The sequence below is a fragment of the Pipra filicauda genome, unplaced genomic scaffold (assembly GCF_003945595.2).
Source record: "Pipra filicauda isolate LSUMZ 115617 unplaced genomic scaffold, ASM394559v2 scaffold20_size4479445_pilon, whole genome shotgun sequence".
Classification (NCBI taxonomy): domain Eukaryota; kingdom Metazoa; phylum Chordata; class Aves; order Passeriformes; family Pipridae; genus Pipra; species Pipra filicauda.
In genome coordinates this window covers 1,490,612-1,511,418 of record NW_024104321.1, presented here as the reverse complement: position 1 = coordinate 1,511,418, position 20,807 = coordinate 1,490,612, and the positions used below count along the sequence as shown (strand labels likewise).

The window sequence follows — 20,807 nt, the reverse complement described above, 5'->3', positions numbered from 1 at the left end:
CTTACTAAAAAAACCTCACCAAAAACCAAAAGAGGAGGAGGGGAAAGCGCTACTGTATATTCACACCAATATACAGCATTTGGCCACAACTCATTCAGACAAAACTTTTCTGCTGCTTCCTACTCCTACATAAAACATTTCCTTGCCTTACCTTCCCCTTTATACAGCTTCGGATTGATTGTTAGAAATTTAGAGCTACTTTCTGGATATACTAAATAGTTACCTGATTTACTGTAATTTGCTTAGAGTTTGCCTCTGCTTGACACTGCTATCCCTTGGCCTTCCCTTTCTCTTCATTTGTGCTTCATCACTCAAAATCCTATGTCGCCTCTTTGAAATTCTGATGTGTTTGTACTCATGCATGAATAACTTATGGACACAACTGAATGATCAGGCAGTTTTACTTCCACTAGTTCTGCTCTCATTCATCAAGACTTTTTGCTTAGGCAGGAAAATGCGACAACTTGTGAGCCAAATTACATCACCACATAGCTGGAAGGTTATTAGAAGTCACTGTTGTTCCTATACAACTCAGACTTCTGACAAAAATAATATAGATACCCTTTGAAAGAAATGCTCTACATTAACTGTTAATTAACAGAGCAAATTGTTAATGTTAAGATTTTCTGAATGTGTTCATATGTAGTATCATGTTTCTTTGACAGTGATTTGGAAAAAACATCCTTCTTCTCCATATGCATTTTTTCTACCTAAATGCACTATTTTTTGTGTCAGTCAAATGCATGGCAGGTGAGAAGTCAAACAGTGGTCCCTTGTTTCTTCACATAAAAAACACAGAAAGTAACGAAATCTTTGCTAAACAAAATGAGATCCTTATATTAAATCTCAAACCATTTATTTGATTTTATTTCTATAGCACTGTAACATTAGTTCTAACTAAATGTGTCCTGGGCACCAAATTCTATGGAAGGGGAGAGGGGGGAGGGACAGGAAGATAAGCACATAGGAAAAGGGGATGATATATGACGGAAACCCCTCATCAGAATAACAGCAGCTTCAACCCTGTCTGTGACCGTCTAAAGAGATGCTGACACAGACAGTCATGAACAGTCTTTCCATGTTATATCCTCCACCTCACCTCCAGCCATTTTCCATGTTAAATGAAGCCTGGATGGTATTTGTTTTCCAGAGGGAAAGACATCAAACAACATTATCTGAAACTGTACAGTGCCTATGACCTGAAAAGGAAAAAGGACTACAGAGAATCCACTACTGAGAGTGAATGCACAAAGAAACATAAGACCTTGTTAGGAACAGGGAGTGGAGGACACAAAAGGCTGTTACTGAATATAATCCATTTAACTGTACTGTTAGTAGATAGTATAATATACTTTCCCTTCCTCCTCTGTCTCAGTATGTACCCAGCACAGCTTTTCTTTCTAGCTCATCTGCAGCTGTTAACATTATGCCAAGTAGTTTTATTCGAGATTAAGGTCAAAATTAGAAGGTTACAAACTGCTAAATGTTAAATTGTGTGTTTTAATATTTTTGACTGTAGAAACTTCATGCTTAGAATTAACTTTCATGCATGCAAATTATCTAAGTTTTCACTGCTGCGTTTCAAAAGGCAAAAATGAACCAAGATATTTTAAGCCAGTTAATATTCCAGCACAGCAATCTAGCTGCATCACGTTGTTATAAATGATAACTGACATATATATATATATATAAAGGCTGCATTGCAGATGTAAAAACTGGATAAAGTGGCAAACTTGGCTTACAACTTTTTCTAATTAGAAAGGGGTTAAAAATCATTAAATTAGGATTACAATTGAAAGTAAATTGGATAGGAAATTAACTGAGCAGGACGATTCTCTCCTTCAAAAGAGACATTAGGGAAAGTGGTAGACAACTGAAGTGAGGGTTATTGAAAGAAAACTGCTGAAACAGACTGAATTTTAGAGGCAAATGTAATGTGTAATGGCAAAAAGCAAGGGCAAACAGCCAAGGAGAACCTGGGCCTATCAAAGAAATCTCTAAACTCCTGTGACATAAGAACTGATTAAAGCAAAATCAATAACTCTTCTACACTGTCAAAAGCACAGCATGATCGGTTTCAAAATGCCACCTCTGTCTGTACACTGGAAAGATGGTAAAATGTTGAGGGAGTTTCTAACTGTTAAAAAAAGGTAAGAGCTCTTTCATTGTGAACGGGTTTGAAAGCAGCTTAAAGTCTCGAAGATAAGGGACACAGAGGGGGCACACTGAAGGATTTACTTAGCTTTTGGGGTTTTGTTTAGTTTTTACTTTAAATTCTGGGAGTCATTACTTCAAAGACCCAAAAAGGAAAAAGCAGTTGCTTTTCACAGAACTAGTACTCTGTGGCTTTAGCTCCCTCAAGTGACTCAGCACAGGGACAGACAAGTGCCATGGCCAGAATGAAACAGTGGCAGAACCCATCATTTTGTTTTCCACAATTCAGATGACTGAATGGTAAGATCAAAATGCTTCATTAGGCTCTAAAACCACCCTGGAACATCTTCTGGCCTTTGTGAACAATCAAGCTTGTGCATATCAGCCAGGAAATAGCAACATTTCTGTTTGAGAATACTCTTATTAAAAAATTGAAGCAAGTCTGAATGAAATTGAAAGTTTAAGACATAAGAAAATTTAAGCTAAGTTGTTGAATCACTTTGACTATATTCCCTACATGGGAATACATGGAATTTTGAAAAGAATAGTCAAAGTAGTCTCTTACAAAATCAAAATTTGTCCAATAAAAAAAAAAAGATGTGATGCAAAAAATACACTTTGTTTAAGTACAAACATAAAATTCTTACCTAAAGAGATCATCAGCAAGTGATTCTTCTCTTGCATATCGGTTCTGCTCCTGAGAAAGTAAGTTTATTCATTATTTGATTGTTAAGGATGAAGCTAATGAACCATATAGCAACACAATATATTCTTGCACTAACAGTTTTTCCTCTAAGTTAATTAGCATGATTTATACCTAGGGTGAGATAATCAAGAAGTGTTGCTGTAACTGGATACCAATCAGACTGTGAAAACAGTATATGACTCATCAGCAAGTATTTTGAAGGAAACTACTGGGAAACAGTGCTATAGAACTGCTATGATAAAATAATATTTTTTTAGAACTTTTACATATAAAGGTGAATATTTTTAGAACAGAATTTTACTCAGGTATTTTCTGTTCTGTTCAAGAGTAGACTATCAATTGTACTGCAGAACTATTTGAACACAGCTGACCATACAGAAGCTCCTTCTATCTCCCTGTCATGTTTTACAAGTCACAAGTTCCACAATGCTTATTTTGCTCACCAAAAACAGGTCATTAAAAAAAAAGGTCATTCTCTTTTAGGTTATTGAATTTTCTTTACATCAGTATTTCTGATTATATGAATGTTACACGTAAAATCAATTCAAATAATCAGCAAAAAGATGAGCCTTACCACTGACCTCTGACTTTCAGTAACTTTCCTAAAGTACATGTTCCTATGAGCATGTGTGGACAGCTTACTGGCTGAGGTTTTACTTAAAAAATAAAATCCTGAAGTACTTCAGTAACAACCACAGGGTGGTATGACCACTTACATAAGTCAAGGTTTTATTTGATCATCCTTAAGAAATAATTCCTTACCTCCATTTCTTGCCTTAACCACTCTTCTAGCTCTGAATTCCTTTTAGCATGGTGAGCAATCAAATCTGATCCTCCAATAATGTATGGAAGTTGTCCTGCTCCTGGATAAGCTACCTGTTGGACAATAAATTATTACAACTACAAGGCAAGCATAGTACAAGCAAAAGATCTGAGAAATTCAGAAAGTCTATTCAGATATCACAGAAGAAAGTCAGCCAGTCTTTTCTTCAATAACATTCAGAGGTCATATTTTAAAGCAACTGAAGTTAAAAAAGCATTTACAGAAAGCTGTAACTCCTTCTTTTTACCAGAAGAAACAAACAACAAAAATCTGAGAAGTTAAATATACAAAATAAATCTGATAGTACATCAAATGGAGTTTGAAATATTGGTAAAAATCACTTTATATTTTATTGTCAAACTGCATAGGTATCTATTACAAAACAGCAGAAAATACTATCAGAAATTTAAAATATTTTCTAAAAATGAAACCTTGCTCCCTGAAAGTTAACAGTATAATATGGTATTTAAATTGTTTCTTTCTGTAGCTAGCAATTTATAAAAAATAAGATAAAAAATAAAAATCTTTAACATATTTCTACAATCTCAAGGCAACACTTTTTAGTATTTTTAAATAGTGCCATCTTGTGACCATTTCAAATACGCACTAACCTTTTTGAACGTTTTGAAATTTTTCTTTCCCCCATAGCTGGTACTTCCAGTAAGGCAACTGTTCTGTCTTGGACGGCTGACAATCAGTGATCTAAACTCAGTCACCAGAAGCCTGCTAGGAAGACTGCTGGAGTCATCTTGCAGTTTGCTGCAGTTCTTATGGGGGAAGAAAAAGGAAAAAGCATTCAAGTGTATGAACAGACGTACAGCATACCTAAGAGTATAAACTTTAGGGAAATTATCAGGAGCAGAGTTTAACAAAAGTTATGATTACAAAAGGGTGAGGGGAAGCAGCAGCAGTGCTAGAAGCTAAGAACATGTATGAACTTCTCAGATCCTTATATACTATGGATAGAGCTGTGAGCTCAGTACATTTTCTCTCATATTTAAATACACTGAAAAGACAGGATCAGTAACAATGCTGAAGTCAGTGTACTTCCATTTCACTAGGATTTTACTTCAGAATACAACTTAAAGTAAGACTTTTTTTCCCTCACTTTAGCTTATATCTAAGAGTTCCTTCTCTCCTCCTCTCCACCTTGTCTCTTACCCAGACTAATTCAATCAACCATGTGTACTCCAATGGCAACCCCAGCTAACTCCATGGAAGACAAAGTTAAACATCTTCAGCTCAATTCTAGCCTACAGATTTTTGGCCAACTCTAGCACTGTAAGCTGAATCTGATCAATGAAGCAATTTCTTCTCGTACATGAGAATGTTCCTATGCCAGCAAGTTTGCATGCACTCTTTGCTGCCTGTGGCTACATTTCTGTGGATTAAAAAGGATGTGTGGGTGCAGGACAAGTTCACAAGTAACAAACTATCTTTATGGACAGTTCCAGCCCAGATGCAGTATAGCTCTTCTACAGCAAAGTATAAAATAAAAGTCCTTTAATCTGAGCTGACCCTGCACAGCATTCCTTCTTCTTGGACTGTTCTCTGTGTGTATGCAAAAAAAAAGGTATCGTTCTGCCCCTTGTTGACTGGCTGCACTCTACTTTTTCTCTTCAGAATTTTTCAATTCCAGTTTCATTTAGCCTCATCTCCTTTTCCTCTGCCTCACTGCCATTCCAAGAAATTCTCCTCTCCTTTCTTCCTTCACCTCCCCTATAACAAGTTAGCACGCTATCTACTGTTAATCAGTCAATATTACATCTATTTTCTCAATGGTCCATCTCTTCCATTCTAGTTGTGATCTCCTTAGAGCAGACAAGGAGGTTATGTCCTTGTCTGATCTTTAAGCAGTAACCTAATCAGTACAAGCATTAACAACACTGAAGGGTTAATACAATTACATTATGTCTGTAGTTTCAGTCACTTTAAGCACCATCCAAATGCCATTACAGAAGCACACAGATGAACTACAGGTGCTCTGTTTTTCACAGTCAATAAGTTGGACTGTACTATTCAAATTTATGTATGATTATGTTAAGGAGTACTGTCTTCTGAACCTCCTTTATTCTGAAATAGGATCCACAAATATTATGTTCTTAAAAGGAAAATTTTGATGTGTTTTTGTAATGCTTCTTAAAGTTCACTGTTCAAACTTAAAATTAACTGGTTTCTTACCAAGACTGGTGACTCTTGCTTGATCTTACATTTCATTTCTGACGTTACAACTGATCCAAGTTCCTCTTCTTTCTATTTGATTAAAAATTTTTTAAAATAAAACAGTGAAATTAAACGGAAATTTAATTACAATAAATAGTTAAAAATAGTTTTCTGCTCTTTACAGTGCAATAAGCATTTTCAAAAAATGTAAATGTTTAGACAGAAGAGAAACTCCCTTGTACTTTAAAATTTTTATGATTTTATGTACATTTAACAATCATTAGCCTTTTTCTCTATTAAAAACTCACTAGTATTTTCTCATTTTTTTTTCTTTCTTATACCAGTAGCAATTTTTGTCCATCTGTATAATCTTCAAAATCCTGACAGTTTCTGAAAACTGCAAAGGCTTTTGACTATAAAAAGTAGCATTTTCAATTTGATATTTTAAATGTACATGTGTGCAGAAAGGACATTTTATTACTAGGATAACAAAGTATTCTGCAGGTTGATTACCTCCTGTAGCTTGAAACCAGATTTGCCTCACATAAATTATATTTTACATGCATAAAATAGGTCATTATTAATTAAACTATTAGAAGACTTCTTGCCAGCAAAAGTCATTAAGTACACATCAGGTAAAGTAACAGTTTAGTTGGACATAAGGATTTTTTTCCTTCACGATCCTGACAAGAAGTTGGACAAAAAAATCTTTCCAGGCCACAACAAAATTCAATAGACTATTGCAAGCAGCAATTTTAGTCTCTCAGTATGGTCAGGGCCAATAAAAAGCACCTACTATTTGATAGTATAAAAAGCAAGAAGCAAAATTCTCTAAAATTATATGATTTGTCTCTCTTAAAATTTGCCTGTTAGTAACACACACAAAAATCAGCATTATAATGAAGTTCAACATTCACACTTCGCCAGAAGCAAGCTCCAATTAAGTATCAACAGAGTGTTAAGCTGGTCTGAGCTAAGGATGCTCAGACAATTACTAATTCTCACATGATCCAAAGTATCTTGCAAATTCCAGTTACTCAATCATATATTCAAACTTTTAAACACTTAAACACTGCCTACACCATATAAGAACTGGACACTTTAGGATATACATTTTAAATAAACAAAAATTAAACCTGTTCTGTTCTTTCTCTTATTCCCTTCTTCATCATTAATAGTCTAGCACTCTCAACACTGTTTTCCTCTACAAATCTGCTTTTGTTTTTTTTTAATGAAGTGACCACTGTTTACTCAAAATCTACTGTCTTCTTCATATCTTTCAGAAAATACCTTTAGTCTCAAAAAGTAAACCAGAGCAATATTCAAGAAAACACAAGTTGTGTTTTGTTTTTGCTGTTGTTTTTGTTGGGTTTGGTTTTTGTTCTAAAATTTCCTCATACAGGAACTTTAATAATCTTTCACATGATGTCTAAAGATTCTGGCTTGTTCTGCTGAACATTACTGTGGTATTCAACAGAAGAAGTCAACTGAAAGTTTCTTCAGAAAATTAATTACATAAAAGTAATTGAGTACTATTTTAGTATAAATGTCAACATTATGATTAACACAATAACAAAAAATATGAGAAGTTCTTCTTGGACCAGGGATATATTCTGCTGTCTTACCTAGAGTATTTCTGGTAAAAGGAGAGGAAAGATTTCAGAATACAAGCAGCTTTCAATTCACAAAGAAAAAATGCCCTGAAGATTAAAAAACATTTAGGTAGGTGGAAAACTGCAATGTTCACATGTAATAGATTAATCACTCTGAACTAAAAATTGATGTATAAAATTTAGGCAAACTTTACAAAGCCATTTTCTGTATGCAGGCAGCCTCATCCTTAAAGGAGCTAACTGCATCCTTCTAACAGAGTTGCAAATTTCAAGATTAGGCACACGAGAAGAATATAAAACTTACCAACATTTTATTCTCCTGTCTCTGATTTACATTTACTTCTTGAATCCTGCTTCCTTTGGCTTCTAAACATCTTTTTTTTCGTGTATTTCCTTGAGCTTCCTGGTCATGATCTGCCACTTGATCTTCCCAGTCTAGGTCTCCACTTCCAAACACAATTTCCAGCGCTTCTGTATCTTCAGATAAATCATCTAACTCTTTTCTCTTCTGTGGTGCATGACTTTCACTCGAAGTGGTTTTAGTGTCTGTTTTATCACTTGTTACTTTGACACTTTCCCTCCTAAGCTTTATACCCACATCTTCTAATGCAAAATTTGGGTTTGGGTCCAGGATGTTATTTTTCTTCTGATGCTGTTTTGCGTCACTGTTCCAGACCGATAAAGTTGTGGGTTCAGTGCACTTGGAAAGAGGCGATGACCTTTCCTCCAGTTTTGCTAGTTTGGGTACAGATGTTTCCTCTTCGTCTTCAGCTCTTTCCCTTAGCCAGAAAGAAAGTACAAAAGCATGTTTGAGTATGACCAGCTGTATCCGTAACATAACAACTTCCTCGGCTTTTAGGGACTGCATTGTGAAATTTAAAGTACTCTTAAGGAAAACCTTGCCATTCTAGGAATCTGATCTAAAAGATTACCTTTTTAAGAATGTTTCAACCTGAAAGCACACTGATTGAAGTAAAATTATTTTCCAGAAACAGCACCAACATAACAATAAGGGAAGCAATGTCAAGAACATTTCAACGTACCTCTTTCTAGCTACCTGGAAGTAATTTGTAATTGAGTTGGACTGGTGACGTGAAGCACACTCGCTGGGTTTACCAGCTTCTGAAATTTTAGATGGTGAGACAGGTTGACTTTTTTGACTCAACCCAGATGTTCTGTTCCCTCTAAATATGGCTGTTCCTGCATTTACACTGCCACTTGTCCTAGTGTTTTTCTTTACGGTGGTTGTATCCTGGAAAGCCATTTTCCGTTGTTTATCCATCTGGGGAGTATTCTCTACCTCCATACTAGATTAGAGAGAAAAAAATACTAAATGACACACAGGAAGTTACCAGAGACATACCGAGAAAACCACTTTTTATAAAAGCTGTACCTGTACTTTATACTTATAAACAATGTGCTAAAAACAAACTGTAAAATCTGCTATGATCAATATATTTTTATAATTGTGAAATGGCTTGAAAATTTGTAATAGTTAAGACAGTCAAATCAGATACACAGTATCTATATTTACATCTGCAAAAGTGACGCAAGTCCTATGTGACGAATTTTGTTATCTAGCACTCAAAAGCAGAAATTATCTCACTGCAGACAAGTGACAGCAATTTAGTAAATGCCATTTCTAACACTGTGTATCTTTGCCCTTGCCAATGATACAGTTCCCCTGCCACAAAAGACTGCTTTATTTGCAAATATTAGAAACTATTTCCATGAATACTTTACCATGTCTGCTCTTCTGTATCAGCTATGTACAATGTGCTGCTATCTGCAGCAGCTGGCATTATGGTTTCATCCACAGCCAAACTCTGAGAAATGGCTCGGCCCACAACAGCTGATGCAGGAGTACTTTCTGTTACAGGTGCAAGATCAGCACACGAGAAGAATTAGAAGGTTAATATCAAATCTCTGTTTCTTCACACCTGTTATCACACCTTAGTAACTGATCAGGTGAGATTTTTGTAAAATTATCTTAGAGCAATTTTAATATAAAAATTAAGCAGATTTATTAATTTAAAAAACATGAAAAAAACCCCAGTTCCAAAGGACCATGTTCTTGGATTCAGCCTTAGTCAAATATTCCACTAAATTAAGTAATGGAATTTTGCTTAAATAAAAATTAAGCATAATGAGAAATCATACATTAACACAGATATACATAGTAAATCACGTGATATATATTTTATGCAAAACTGTCAAAGCACAAAATTCTTTACATTTACTCCTTTATGGTGTTCTCTAACATGATTATTGTATGTGGGATACAATTTTTTCAATTGTAAACACAGTTCCCTTTAAAAGCCTGATATACAGTCCACTTACACAATTTAATCAGATGACAACTTTTATCCAACTGAATCATTCAGACTGGAAATAAGTCAGTGTTTCTGATTCATTCAGTGTTTGCGGGGTAAGAGTTTTAGAAATTTAATCTGAGAATTAACTGTGTATTATTTTCTAAACTAACTGTTCAGACAATACATTATTTACAAGTTATTCATACAAGAATATCATTTGACCGAAATATTTTTCATGGCTCTGCAAGGTACTGCATGTATGTCTTTCTCTCTTCAAGACACATTTTTGAGTAAGTAATGTTCCCACATGTAAAGACAAATTTATGGGTTTTTTCTTTTGATTTTTTAAAAAATAATTGTAGGATTTGCTACCTGATACAACACTTCATAGAACAAAAGAGAACCTGTAAAATGTAACTGTGAAAATTTTACAGAAACAAAATACAGAGTAACATGAAAAGAGACTTAGACAAACAAAACCTCTTTTCTGTCTCTCAGACTTTTATTACTACCACATTAGCAAATACAAGCCTCAAGTCACAATTTGGAATGTCTACCCCCAAACTATTACTTTAGCAAATATGACAATCATGTCTCATTGTTTTTACTTCTTATGACAAGATTATTTTTAGTTTTGAATTGGGTGGGAGGTGCTTGAATTTTCCTAAAGCCAATTCCTTTATGTGCAAAGACAAAAAAAAAGCAAGCCTTGACAAATTAATTCCATTCTTATTCTCTTCTAACACTGATCTTTTATCCCCTCTATTACCCCAGTCTTGTATGAAAAGATAGAACAGCATGGAATTCAAACTACCACATACATATGAATTCAATGGCCACTACAAATATGGACTTCAAAAGACTTTTTTGAAGTACCTTTCTTTTCAAGATCAATGTATCTGCTTTTTACGCTATTTTACATCTACTTTTTATTTACATCTAAGCCATATAATTTTCATTGTAATTTATTGTAAGACCTCTAAAAAACAATTACCTCTTCAGCATTGCATACTTTTTTCATTTTAGTGGTCTTGCAAAACAAAAGAACTTGAACATGATGCCCCTACAGAAAAAGAAATTCTGCCTCTTTAAGGCTGTTAACTTATTACTACCCTTCTTCCAATTACCTTTGTTGGTACCAGCCTGCTTTTGAGGGTTGCAGTATTTTTCTGTAGACATGAAGATAACTGCCAATCCAATTTCTGCCTCTGGAATAGCCCTGAGATTCTTGCTGTTAATATACAAATAATAAAAAAAAAGACAAAAAAAATGTTTCTCAGTACATATTCAAAGATGAATAGGCAAATGGGCACAGGTATGGCAAAGTATGAAATGTTCCATTCCTCCTTTCAGTCTACACTACAATTTTTCACAATGCAGTAAATCAGCATAATTATCCTTTATTAGAGCCATGTCCTACATGTATGAACTCCCATGTTTCCTGCTCCTTTAGCCACTGTCTAGTCCCAGTAATCTGGTCAATACACCTCTCCCTTCCAGATTTTTGGGCATCTAACTAACTGTGCTCTCCCTCGGATTCAAAAATGTGTGAATGGAAAAAGTGACTTGAAAGATCTAAGCACCTCTTACAAGTCAGGTGCACAACCCCCAATATCCCCTCCTTCTGTACTACAGTCATAAGAAGAGTTTGAGTAGTCTTCTCTATCTACCAGGACAATTTAGGGAAACTAGGTTTATGTATAAAGGATTGAGATTTTGTTTTCTTTCATTGTTTTAATAAAATGGCATAGTGAAAATCCTAACATATATAAAATATGCAGGCTGGCCTCTCAAAGAAAACCTACCACCAAAACAAAAACTTATTTTCATGAAACAGCAGCTGCTCTTCAGAAAAACTGTATGTAAATAATTACACAACAATGAGCCACATGACCTCAAGGTGCCATCTCATTTCTTTTTGATGAAGTACATACACTTATTGAAATATCATAATTATCTATTTTCCATTCTTAGAATATATTGATTTTAACTTCTTTTAAATAGTAGAAGAAAAACTATTTGCTGTCTGTAATTTCAAAGAAACTTCATGACAATGAATTTTTGTAGAACTGGACCCTCCAAAAATGAAAAAGAAACAAGACCCCCATCAAATCCTCACAGAACTGCCAAGTCTCTTCTTTCCTGCTTCAAGAAATTTTAGTTATGCTAAGTACTGAAAGGAATGAAAAAATGCCCCCTTTATAAGCAGCCTCCTGCTCAAATATGTATGTGAACACCATGACTAAGTCTCTGCAGAAATTCTGAAATTACCCTTCGGCTGTACAAGAAAACAATGCTGCACCTTTGCAAGACAGTCAGAATGGAATCAGTCCAGTTTCTCATAGAGTCAGATCCTGCAATCTGAGAGTTTGTCAAACCCACATCAACAACACAAACTTCAGGAGAAATCAGTAAAGGTGTTTCTTTTCTTCCTTCTGTCATCAATTTTATTTCTCCTCCTCCAAGAATAATTGCTGGACCCAGTTTCTTGTGCTAAAAAGAGAATGCAAATGAAAAAAATAAAATCTTAAAATACAGTCAGCTTAGAAGCATCAGAATACTAAACTGTGATCCTAGTGCTTCTCACTGATACACTACTGCAGATGTAGTGTGTTCTGTTTCTCCCCTACATTTCACTTTACTTAGGCCACTGTATTGTAGGATAAATACACAGAAATCCTTCTTTCCCAACAAACCCAGAATGAGTGTGAATTCAGAATATGCTGAGTTGGAACGAAACCACAAGGATCATCGAGTCCAATTCTTATCCCTGCACAGGACCATCCCCAAGAGTCACATCATGTGCCTGAGAGTGTATAACTCAGAGAGAACAAATCTGTGCTTAGCCACCCCTGCAATATTTTTGCAATGTAAAGCCTGATTACCTGCTTAGCAGATAGAAATACAAAAGTTTTTCCACTGAATATTGTTTTCCTTTCATGATGCTCAGATAAATCCAGATTTTCAGTGCCAATGGAAGGCTCATCAACTGGAGGATAAAAGCTGCAAGAACAGAAAATTAAAGTTACAAAATTCAGATCTGCTTATCAGTACTGACTCACAGTCCTTTCTGTTTTAGAGTAAAGCTCTGAAATTAAAATACTGCATTGTGCTGTTAAAACTATTTAGATAAATATTTTTTCAAGATGACTGTTAGGAAGAAACAGAGCCCCTAATTTCTCAACATCTAAGATTAGACCAAGACTTTCTACTTCAGTAACTAAGACAACAACACTTTTAGGAATGTATTCAATCAATCTGCTGCATACATATTCACATTCTCACTAACAATACTGACAAATGAGACTGCAACCTCATCCCAAACCTACTCGAAATAATAAAACTCCACACAAAATTAGTCATCTTGCTTTCTGTAACCTTCAGCTGGGGACAGCCACCCCTCATTCTCTTCTGCTGTGTCAAGAAATCCTGTACCACTACACTCGATAACAGCCTACTTATGTGACAGAAGGCAAGTACACTTTTCTTGCTAGTGGGATAGAGAATTTCCCTGCAAATTCTCAACTGTTTTGTCCAATACAAACAAAGTCAGCAGGAGTTCAGCTGGGGAACAGATTAGGCAAAAGTAAAATTTTACCCTGAAGCTCTCATTTTTGTCACAGCCTGTGATCTCAGCTCCAGGTAATGATGGCATGCCCACATCTAAGACAAGTATCTAACTCATAATTTCAGGATAGTATTTATGGGATCTTTGAGCCACACACTCACTACTCCAGCAGTCCTAACAGAGTAAGGTGAAGGCACATGCTAGAAAGAAGGGAAACTATAGGTCAATTATAACCATATTATACTACATCTGTACCTGAACAGCAGTTTATGTACATCGTCTGGCTGATGACAGAACTACTTATCTTTATTCTGACTACTGATTACACATTCTTCTCACACTAATACACAGGAAAAAAAAAAAGATGCTGAAACACACTAACAAAATCTGCTTTAACAGCAAAGATTAGCAGATTCTAAGCAAGAAATGCATTCCATGAAATGCTGAAATATTGAAGTTCTTGGAAAAAACGGAGCACCTGTAAACATAAAACCATTCCTCAGACACTGAATATTCATAGACTTTTATCTGAAGAACACGCATGTAAGTTTTCTACTGCATCCAAATACATAACTCAATTACGATAGGCTAGATCGTACTATATAATTACAGTTCCTTTTAAATAATCTCTTCTTTTGTGTTCTTCACAATCAATTCTTCAAGCTTTATATACTCAATGAAAATTAATCAGCCTGAATCCATCGGGTTTCAAAACAAGAGTATTTGATAAGTTTCAGCAGCCTGTTCAAGGTTTACAAAAATACTGTTCCACTGAAATTGAAATAGATATGAAAAAGCCTACTAATTTAAGGAAAGAAATAGGGCAACTCAGACTTTAGTTATAAGGCCAGAAGACTTCTGACACTGAGTCCCATAGAGACAGTTATTAAGATAAATACAGGGAACAAAGTCATCTTTAAAGACAAAAGGATGAATACAAAAGGAGAAACAGCAGTTTCCATAACATTGAAACCAGACTGTAGTTTCTCTATAAATACATTTCAAATCTATGGTTTTTTAATTTCAGCAGACAGCTTCAACTGATCATCTCCTCCTCAAAAAAACCTTTGATTTTCCATAGAAACTCCTATCCAAAGCTGATCTATGTTCAAAAGACAACAGTCTTTTACCATCTTAGGATTCCAAAGTGCTCCTTGTACTCAGGCCCCATAGGCTTTTAATACTAATACCAGTATCCAGAAAAGACCCATTACAATCTTGAATCTCTGAATAAACAGATTTTAATTCTTGGTGAATTTCTGTTAAAGATTCAGTTACTTTCCTACGTTTCCAAAGCCCTGCACTATTACTGTTGGACTGCAGGAATAAAATATATTATTTTATACAGGGCTGCACTTATGCAGCCATTAGTGAAATTTTCAGTCATTGTTCTACCTTGCACAGGTTGTCAGAGAGTACCAGAGGACTGGGGCAATGCACTTCACCATAAAAAAACCTGAAGTAAGAATCTCACATTCATACAGGAACTGTAGGTTTGCAATTCCGTGAAGTCTTAGTACTAATAAAAAAACAGCTCTTTTTGGTTTTGGTTTTGTTTTTGAACTTTAGTATAATATTTCCCTCGATTTTTTGAGGGGACCAGATCTCCAGTAATAGTAAAGATTTAGTTAACAGTGTCACCCTGTATTACCACGTCAATATACCTTTCTTATTTCATACCCAAACTACCATTGCCCCAAGTGGTTTAGTGTCCTGCAGATGTACCAGCTCAGGTCAGCTCTAGCTACAGTGCACAGTGCAGCTCTAGCTACAGTGCTACAGCTCAGGTCAGCTCTAGCTACAGTGCTCTAGCTACAGTGTAGAGATTCCCCGTCAAAGCTGGAAGTATTTTTGGAAATTGAATTAAAATAGCTGCTACATAAATTTTCGGTATCTTCCCACAAACTACATCTCAAAAATATTAGCCATTTAAAACACAGCAATTATTTTAAACATAGATCTGTGTATGACACCAGCTGTCTCATTTAGCTTGATGCAGAGCTCTCTTTGAAAGCTACACGATGGATATACTGCTAGTGTCACTCAGTTCCTCTCAGGGTCTTAAGAGTTAGCAGAAATATTTAAAAAAGTGAAACATATCCATCTGCTTCTATTTTAGCAGCACTTAACAGCTCAATTATACTGTCACTTCTGTATTAAAGGAATGGACAACACATTTCCCAGTTTCAAGAACCTGTTTGCTTGTTACTGTAACAGACAGGAACAGCAGTTTTACAGTCAGGGAACACTAGACTGAGTAAGTTTCAGATTGCACAACCAATTAATAGCTTTTGATGGCTTGCATAACCTGTACTAAAAAAAAAACCAAAACCCCACAAAAGATCTGCCAGAAAAAGTATTTCAGAGAGGACTAAATAGTTTGTTTAGTTTTCTCACATTCTTATAAAACAATGCAGACTTTTAAGTAGAAGGGAAAGTTATAATTCATTAAGATTCTGCCTTTCTTCTGAAACTGAAGAGCAAATGAGCTTTAAACCACTCACAGATGACTGATTTGACACATTACATAAGCCCCTGCAAATGTAAAGCAGCACCTAGAAACTAAAGAGTACTTCCTACCAATTGCTCCAGATTGGCACCTATATTGTTCTAACCAGGTCCTGTCACGTTCTGTGAAATATACTTTACCATACACCAAGCACAGCTTATTGTGAAACCTCTGCAGCTTTGTGTCTATTACCACATGTGCATCAGGTTTTTTCAGCTGCCCTTCCCCCCAAGCCTCCTTCTTCAAACTATTCTTCAACTATTCTACCAGCAGACCCACTAAAGAAAATATTTTAAATTGCTGTGTCCAAACACATATGCCTATGGATACACATATCAATGTATATCCATAGAGCTATAAAACCAATTGACTCCCATTATTCTTCACCACTTATTTCCCCCAACTTGAATGAGTAGTGTCCAGCATTCACCTGGGTGTAACAACACATGCAGAAAAATCATGATGTCATTTACAGCAATTTTACAAGTTTTTAACGTCACTTAACAGGAAGAAAAGTTCAACATTATTTTTCAAATGCCAAGTACCTTACGATTTCCATTCATTACCTATTTAATTTCACAGTATTGTCCAAAGCATGAAGAACATGAAGAACAGAAGCAATAAAAAAATGTACCCAGGCAGTTTACCTTTTAAAAATACATAATGAAAATTTCTCACCTGCATAAATCATGTGTTCCTACAAAAAAAAAACAAACAAACAAACAACGCAAGCCCCAAACAAAACACAACCCTTTTCAAGGTAAAAATAGTAGCAACACAGGCTCAGATAAAATTGTCAAATACAATAATGGGACTATATTACACTTTCCTACACAGAGAAAATAACCAGAGAGTTATTTCATCACATTCCATGGTATTTACTTATTCCAAAGTAACAATTCCCTTTTCAAATTAATTTAACCATGAAAACAATGAGTATTTTATTCGCATCTAGTGAAGACCAATGCACATTAGTATCACTTCATTTCATAACAGATAATTAAAAACCTCTGATGTTTCAGGGAATTCAAGGGTCAGGCTAACTCTGTTTTGACCAAAGTTTACCGTACACTCAGTAACTAATCACACACTGGGAAAATATGTTTACATAATGAAATAAGCTTGACACAATTTCTTTTATAAAAATGTCATTTATTTTTATGTATCAACTCCCAAAAGTATTTGAATCAACATTTAAATTCACTAACAAAACAAGTTCTTACTTAGAGACGGTAACACCTCTAAGTGTATAGTCAATTCCAAGAGCTCATTTTATAAATCTAGGCACAAGATCAAGAAAATGGCCTGACTATTAAAATGTGTGTCATGTTAAGCATTCTTCCACAAATAAAGTTACTGTGAATCACATATTCTGTCAAAAATTATCAGATAAACTGTAGCTGTTTGATAATCTAACTCCCATGAATTTAATCCTGTGACATAGTAAAAATGATGATTCGGCAACTTACCTTTCATGATTTGGCAACTGTTGCCTGGACTGAATAGCTCTGATTGATTCAACAAAAAACTCTGGTTTTATAATTGGTCGAGCACAAATCAAAGCACATATAGTCTGGAAGGCAAGAAAATATATGTTTACTGCGTGGAAAAAATTCACATAGAATATGGTTCAACTGACATTAGCTTTCTGAGATCTTAGATGTGGAAAATGTCACACAAACAAATAAAACAATACTGATTTTTGCTACCGAAAAACAGGATAGTTTTGCTTCTAACAGCCTAGCTCTTTTAACTGGTGCTTTGACAAAAATTATGAAAATGCAGAAGGTAACTGATGAAAATCAGTAACTCTTCAAATTTGGCTTTTTTCGTTTTCTTCCCCTCCAATCTCCCATCGACATATACCTCTTCTAAACTTGGAAGAGCTGAGTGCATAATTTTGCAGAGAAAAACCTTGAGTAGACCTAAAATTTAAATCTCATTTGTGGGAAAACTGCAAAGCAACACTATCGATATGCAAAAGTTCAACATACCTTAACAGTAACTTTTACTGATACCATGACAAGGTGGGTACACTCTTTTGTCCATTCATTCACTACAAGGCCTCCAAGCTGCTGAATGGCTTGATTTAAAGCAGTTTTCTGAGCTACATCTAAACATGAGGAGCAGACAACCAAAGGTTCATACTCCACTCTGCAAAGAACAAGTAAAAGTGAACTGCTTTAGTTATTCCAGCCAATCATTACGATGGACAGAGCTGACTTAACTGTCATGTTTGTGTCTCAGGGAAATCTGAATTAAAAATAAAAAGACCCATACTCTTACCTAGATAAAAGACTGTGCTACAAAATTTCCTGAAGAGAAATTAAATACCAATTTTTATTCGGAAAAATTGATGACATTTTGACCTGATGTCTCAAATATTTCTACAGACTTTTGGATCTTTCACAGACATCATGCAGAATTAGTGCATCAAGAATAGTGCAAAGTCTGGGAATATCAAAAGAAATTTGAGTGTGCTTCCAAAAGCAAAAGCATGCTCAACACAACAGTTCATCAACAGATTAGTACTTAAAAAATACAAGTGTCATAGAATGCGAGTTCAAGTAATTTTTTCCTAACACTGTCATTACCCTTGACCATAAGGTTATTTATATTTGTAGATCTCCTATATGAAACTCAGCATATCAAATTCCATTATTTGATTTTAGTCTACAAAGTAGAAAGAAATGTAGTACAACAGCCACGATGTATCTGGTCTCATGACATGAATCCTGTACCACATTTCAGGTATGTTTCTCTAAAATACAAACAATAATTTATTATAGTAATTTGAGGAGAATGCTGGGGTTTTTTCTAACAAATAATACCAGCAGCAGTGATAAAACTGAATCAAATTTTAAGGCACAAAGCCACCTGCTCATTGCTTTAACATTGACTTTGATGGTCATTAGACCTTTTCTGTTTACCTGCCACTTCACTTCAAGGAACGCTTCCTATATATAAACAGATAGCACTGGCTACCATGTAAATTTGAAAACAATAACAAGTTGGGTTTGCTGAAGAGAGCAGGCATACGTCACAGGAACAAGCATTCAACGCCTAGCACTGCACAAAGCATCCTCCAGCTTTGTTCTTTCCTCATTACATTATCAGCAGCTAATAAGGGCTCAGACAAGCTCCCTCCATTCCCTAAACCTTTATTAGAATGTTTTAGGATGTTTTTCTTTGCCTACAATAGCCTGAAAACAGTCACTGTACATGATACACCTTCTAAAATGCCAATGCTTTACTATGAACAACTTAAATCTCTTAATGCCAAAATAAATTATACTATAAAAATATAATGGAAGACTATTTCAGAAACAGGTGTGCAACACAGGCAGAATACTACTTGTCTCCTTCGCTTTCTAAAAATTCATCACTGCTGTATTGCTTGCTGAGTCATATGATGTGCTAAAATACTCTTTTGAAAAACTGAACTTTTTTTACTTGATATTTTATAATCAAAGCACTTACCTAAACTTGCTCTCAAATACTCCAAAGTTGATTCTGTCACCAGATTGCAAAGACACTGAAGTGCCATTGAGTTTTGATCCATTAACAAAGGTACCATACTTAGATGTATCTTTTACTGTTAATATAGGGACTGAGAGAGATTGACTCTGAAAATAAACATAAACAAACCATTATAGTTTATCAGAATGCGAGTTTTGTCAGAAACAGGTTGCTATTATTATAGAACAAAGCATTGGATAAATAAGTAGCCTACAAAATACCATCTTAAATAAAGACTTTTGACAACGAGGCTGACTAAATTATTCATCTTCTGGTTTTCACTGTGGAAGAATGAGAGAAAACACACGTGTTTAGCTTCAGACTGTCTGTGCTTCTTACATTCAGTCTTTCTGGAGACTGTGCGAGGCAATCATTCACTGGCCCAAAGCATCTGATAGCGCAATTTAGCAAGGCTCCCAGATTTATTATCGACATTTTTCCCTATATTTCAGCCCTTTCCCTCACTTCCTTCCACAAGGACTGCTAGTCTTCCCCAAGCTGCAGGGCATGGAGACATCGGCTTCTTTTGAGAAGATGTTAGACACTGCCAGATTTCCAGAATAGTTCACAAGCCAATGAGAACATTGTTAGCTTGGTTTTATGACATTCTGCCACACAGTCACATGCTATTTCACAGAATCACACAACAGATAAGGTTGGAAGGGACCACTGGAGATCATCTAGTCCAACTGCCTGCTCAAACAGATTTCCTTAGAGGATGTCACTGAGGGTTATTCCCAGGCAGTGTTGTAGTATCTCAGGAGATGGCGACTGTACAACCTCTCTGGGCAACCTGTTCCAATGCTCAGTCACCCACACAGTAAAAAAATTCTTTCCTCTTGTTCAGGTAGAACTTCCTGTGTTCCAGTTTCTGTCATTGCCTCTTGTCCTATTGCTTGGCACCACTGGGAAGAACGTGGCTCCATCCTCTAGACACCCTCCCTTCAAATACATGTAGACATTAATAAGGCCCCTTTCAGCCTTCTCTTCTCCAAACTAAACAGGCCCAGATCACTCAGCCTTTCCTCATAAGTGAGGTGCTCCAGTTCGCTTATCATCTTTGTAGCCCTCCGCTGGACTCATCTAGTATGTGCAGTATTAAAAGGACAAAGTCATGTTATGTAATTTATTTTAAACTCAATGTAAGGTTAATAAATTAAATTCCTACTGACTGGCTTCAAAACATTCACAAATGCTGCAACACTTAAGTAACAGTAAATTGCTGTTTGCTAATTCTCCTCAGTACATTTTTATTTTCCACGCCCTAGGCAAATACAGAATTAATGACGTGAAATGAAACAGAAACTAAGCCTGCAGTAAGACAACTGAAGCACTTTCCAGAACCAAGACTTAAAACTTGTCCATATAATGAAATTTAATTGCATAAATATCCTGCTATGATTATTTTAATAAAAATTGCTAGTAAATCTTCACTCT

The 20,807-nt window shown here is 35.5% G+C and overlaps 1 protein-coding gene across 2 annotated transcripts in view; it reads right to left on the bottom strand.

The window, feature by feature from the left end:
* NBN (nibrin) overlaps positions 1 to 20,807 on the bottom strand; it is a 28,929-nt gene that overhangs the window by 6,124 nt on the left and 1,998 nt on the right. Inside the window, exons 3-16 of one of the 2 annotated variants that reach the window (XR_005563435.1) lie at positions 19,332 to 19,477; positions 17,846 to 18,005; positions 17,321 to 17,424; positions 12,660 to 12,777; positions 12,077 to 12,267; positions 10,902 to 11,005; positions 9,203 to 9,329; positions 8,503 to 8,766; positions 7,764 to 8,238; positions 5,865 to 5,936; positions 4,295 to 4,450; positions 3,623 to 3,736; positions 2,802 to 2,851; positions 1,100 to 1,199 (exon numbers count right to left, since the gene is read on the bottom strand). Coding sequence is in view for 1 of the 2 variants with exons in the window: in XM_027737331.2 (XP_027593132.1) it covers positions 2,802 to 2,851; positions 3,623 to 3,736; positions 4,295 to 4,450; positions 5,865 to 5,936; positions 7,764 to 8,238; positions 8,503 to 8,766; positions 9,203 to 9,329; positions 10,902 to 11,005; positions 12,077 to 12,267; positions 12,660 to 12,777; positions 17,321 to 17,424; positions 17,846 to 18,005; positions 19,332 to 19,477 (2,081 nt within the window). In the remaining variant the exon portion in view is untranslated. The remainder of the gene's footprint in view (positions 1 to 1,099; positions 1,200 to 2,801; positions 2,852 to 3,622; positions 3,737 to 4,294; positions 4,451 to 5,864; positions 5,937 to 7,763; positions 8,239 to 8,502; positions 8,767 to 9,202; positions 9,330 to 10,901; positions 11,006 to 12,076; positions 12,268 to 12,659; positions 12,778 to 17,320; positions 17,425 to 17,845; positions 18,006 to 19,331; positions 19,478 to 20,807) is intronic. The other variant, XM_027737331.2, reaches the window with a different exon arrangement.